This window comes from Sphaerodactylus townsendi, linkage group LG03, assembly GCF_021028975.2.
Source record: "Sphaerodactylus townsendi isolate TG3544 linkage group LG03, MPM_Stown_v2.3, whole genome shotgun sequence".
Taxonomy (NCBI): Eukaryota; Metazoa; Chordata; class Lepidosauria; order Squamata; family Sphaerodactylidae; genus Sphaerodactylus; species Sphaerodactylus townsendi.
This window is the reverse complement of record NC_059427.1, coordinates 79,102,132-79,105,804: the sequence shown is the minus strand read 5'-3', so window position 1 is coordinate 79,105,804 and position 3,673 is coordinate 79,102,132. Positions and strand designations below refer to the sequence as shown.

Below are 3,673 nucleotides of genomic sequence, written 5' to 3'. Positions count from 1 at the left end.
CCCCCCCCCACCCCCCCCCCCCCCCACCCCCCCCCCCCCCCACCCCCCCCCCCCCCCACCCCCCCCCCCCCCCACCCCCCCCCCCCCCCACCCCCCCCCCCCCCCACCCCCCCCCCCCCCCACCCCCCCCCCCCCCCACCCCCCCCCCCCCCCACCCCCCCCCCCCCCCACCCCCCCCCCCCCCCACCCCCCCCCCCCCCCACCCCCCCCCCCCCCCACCCCCCCCCCCCCCCACCCCCCCCCCCCCCCACCCCCCCCCCCCCCCACCCCCCCCCCCCCCCACCCCCCCCCCCCCCCACCCCCCCCCCCCCCCACCCCCCCCCCCCCCCACCCCCCCCCCCCCCCACCCCCCCCCCCCCCCACCCCCCCCCCCCCCCACCCCCCCCCCCCCCCACCCCCCCCCCCCCCCACCCCCCCCCCCCCCCACCCCCCCCCCCCCCCACCCCCCCCCCCCCCCACCCCCCCCCCCCCCCACCCCCCCCCCCCCCCACCCCCCCCCCCCCCCACCCCCCCCCCCCCCCACCCCCCCCCCCCCCCACCCCCCCCCCCCCCCACCCCCCCCCCCCCCCACCCCCCCCCCCCCCCACCCCCCCCCCCCCCCACCCCCCCCCCCCCCCACCCCCCCCCCCCCCCACCCCCCCCCCCCCCCACCCCCCCCCCCCCCCACCCCCCCCCCCCCCCACCCCCCCCCCCCCCCACCCCCCCCCCCCCCCACCCCCCCCCCCCCCCACCCCCCCCCCCCCCCACCCCCCCCCCCCCCCACCCCCCCCCCCCCCCACCCCCCCCCCCCCCCACCCCCCCCCCCCCCCACCCCCCCCCCCCCCCACCCCCCCCCCCCCCCACCCCCCCCCCCCCCCACCCCCCCCCCCCCCCACCCCCCCCCCCCCCCACCCCCCCCCCCCCCCACCCCCCCCCCCCCCCACCCCCCCCCCCCCCCACCCCCCCCCCCCCCCACCCCCCCCCCCCCCCACCCCCCCCCCCCCCCACCCCCCCCCCCCCCCACCCCCCCCCCCCCCCACCCCCCCCCCCCCCCACCCCCCCCCCCCCCCACCCCCCCCCCCCCCCACCCCCCCCCCCCCCCACCCCCCCCCCCCCCCACCCCCCCCCCCCCCCACCCCCCCCCCCCCCCACCCCCCCCCCCCCCCACCCCCCCCCCCCCCCACCCCCCCCCCCCCCCACCCCCCCCCCCCCCCACCCCCCCCCCCCCCCACCCCCCCCCCCCCCCACCCCCCCCCCCCCCCACCCCCCCCCCCCCCCACCCCCCCCCCCCCCCACCCCCCCCCCCCCCCACCCCCCCCCCCCCCCACCCCCCCCCCCCCCCACCCCCCCCCCCCCCCACCCCCCCCCCCCCCCACCCCCCCCCCCCCCCACCCCCCCCCCCCCCCACCCCCCCCCCCCCCCACCCCCCCCCCCCCCCACCCCCCCCCCCCCCCACCCCCCCCCCCCCCCACCCCCCCCCCCCCCCACCCCCCCCCCCCCCCACCCCCCCCCCCCCCCACCCCCCCCCCCCCCCACCCCCCCCCCCCCCCACCCCCCCCCCCCCCCACCCCCCCCCCCCCCCACCCCCCCCCCCCCCCACCCCCCCCCCCCCCCACCCCCCCCCCCCCCCACCCCCCCCCCCCCCCACCCCCCCCCCCCCCCACCCCCCCCCCCCCCCACCCCCCCCCCCCCCCACCCCCCCCCCCCCCCACCCCCCCCCCCCCCCACCCCCCCCCCCCCCCACCCCCCCCCCCCCCCACCCCCCCCCCCCCCCACCCCCCCCCCCCCCCACCCCCCCCCCCCCCCACCCCCCCCCCCCCCCACCCCCCCCCCCCCCCACCCCCCCCCCCCCCCACCCCCCCCCCCCCCCACCCCCCCCCCCCCCCACCCCCCCCCCCCCCCACCCCCCCCCCCCCCCACCCCCCCCCCCCCCCACCCCCCCCCCCCCCCACCCCCCCCCCCCCCCACCCCCCCCCCCCCCCACCCCCCCCCCCCCCCACCCCCCCCCCCCCCCACCCCCCCCCCCCCCCACCCCCCCCCCCCCCCACCCCCCCCCCCCCCCACCCCCCCCCCCCCCCACCCCCCCCCCCCCCCACCCCCCCCCCCCCCCACCCCCCCCCCCCCCCACCCCCCCCCCCCCCCACCCCCCCCCCCCCCCACCCCCCCCCCCCCCCACCCCCCCCCCCCCCCACCCCCCCCCCCCCCCACCCCCCCCCCCCCCCACCCCCCCCCCCCCCCACCCCCCCCCCCCCCCACCCCCCCCCCCCCCCACCCCCCCCCCCCCCCACCCCCCCCCCCCCCCACCCCCCCCCCCCCCCACCCCCCCCCCCCCCCACCCCCCCCCCCCCCCACCCCCCCCCCCCCCCACCCCCCCCCCCCCCCACCCCCCCCCCCCCCCACCCCCCCCCCCCCCCACCCCCCCCCCCCCCCACCCCCCCCCCCCCCCACCCCCCCCCCCCCCCACCCCCCCCCCCCCCCACCCCCCCCCCCCCCCACCCCCCCCCCCCCCCACCCCCCCCCCCCCCCACCCCCCCCCCCCCCCACCCCCCCCCCCCCCCACCCCCCCCCCCCCCCACCCCCCCCCCCCCCCACCCCCCCCCCCCCCCACCCCCCCCCCCCCCCACCCCCCCCCCCCCCCACCCCCCCCCCCCCCCACCCCCCCCCCCCCCCACCCCCCCCCCCCCCCACCCCCCCCCCCCCCCACCCCCCCCCCCCCCCACCCCCCCCCCCCCCCACCCCCCCCCCCCCCCACCCCCCCCCCCCCCCACCCCCCCCCCCCCCCACCCCCCCCCCCCCCCACCCCCCCCCCCCCCCACCCCCCCCCCCCCCCACCCCCCCCCCCCCCCACCCCCCCCCCCCCCCACCCCCCCCCCCCCCCACCCCCCCCCCCCCCCACCCCCCCCCCCCCCCACCCCCCCCCCCCCCCACCCCCCCCCCCCCCCACCCCCCCCCCCCCCCACCCCCCCCCCCCCCCACCCCCCCCCCCCCCCACCCCCCCCCCCCCCCACCCCCCCCCCCCCCCACCCCCCCCCCCCCCCACCCCCCCCCCCCCCCACCCCCCCCCCCCCCCACCCCCCCCCCCCCCCACCCCCCCCCCCCCCCACCCCCCCCCCCCCCCACCCCCCCCCCCCCCCACCCCCCCCCCCCCCCACCCCCCCCCCCCCCCACCCCCCCCCCCCCCCACCCCCCCCCCCCCCCACCCCCCCCCCCCCCCACCCCCCCCCCCCCCCACCCCCCCCCCCCCCCACCCCCCCCCCCCCCCACCCCCCCCCCCCCCCACCCCCCCCCCCCCCCACCCCCCCCCCCCCCCACCCCCCCCCCCCCCCACCCCCCCCCCCCCCCACCCCCCCCCCCCCCCACCCCCCCCCCCCCCCACCCCCCCCCCCCCCCACCCCCCCCCCCCCCCACCCCCCCCCCCCCCCACCCCCCCCCCCCCCCACCCCCCCCCCCCCCCACCCCCCCCCCCCCCCACCCCCCCCCCCCCCCACCCCCCCCCCCCCCCACCCCCCCCCCCCCCCACCCCCCCCCCCCCCCACCCCCCCCCCCCCCCACCCCCCCCCCCCCCCACCCCCCCCCCCCCCCACCCCCCCCCCCCCCCACCCCCCCCCCCCCCCACCCCCCCCCCCCCCCACCCCCCCCCCCCCCCACCCCCCCCCCCCCCCACCCCCCCCCCCCCCCACCCCCCCCCCCCCCC

The 3,673-nt window shown here is 93.8% G+C and overlaps 1 protein-coding gene across 1 annotated transcript; it reads left to right on the top strand.

Moving 5' to 3' along the window:
* Positions 1–1,313: 1,313 nt before the first annotated feature.
* LOC125429120 (basic proline-rich protein-like) lies at positions 1,314–2,813 on the top strand (the record flags this gene model as incomplete). Its single annotated transcript, XM_048489914.1, has 1 exon — positions 1,314–2,813. A coding segment is annotated over one exon (1,500 nt), but the record flags the coding sequence as incomplete, so codon positions are not given.
* Between the last annotated feature and the right edge of the window lie 860 nt (positions 2,814–3,673).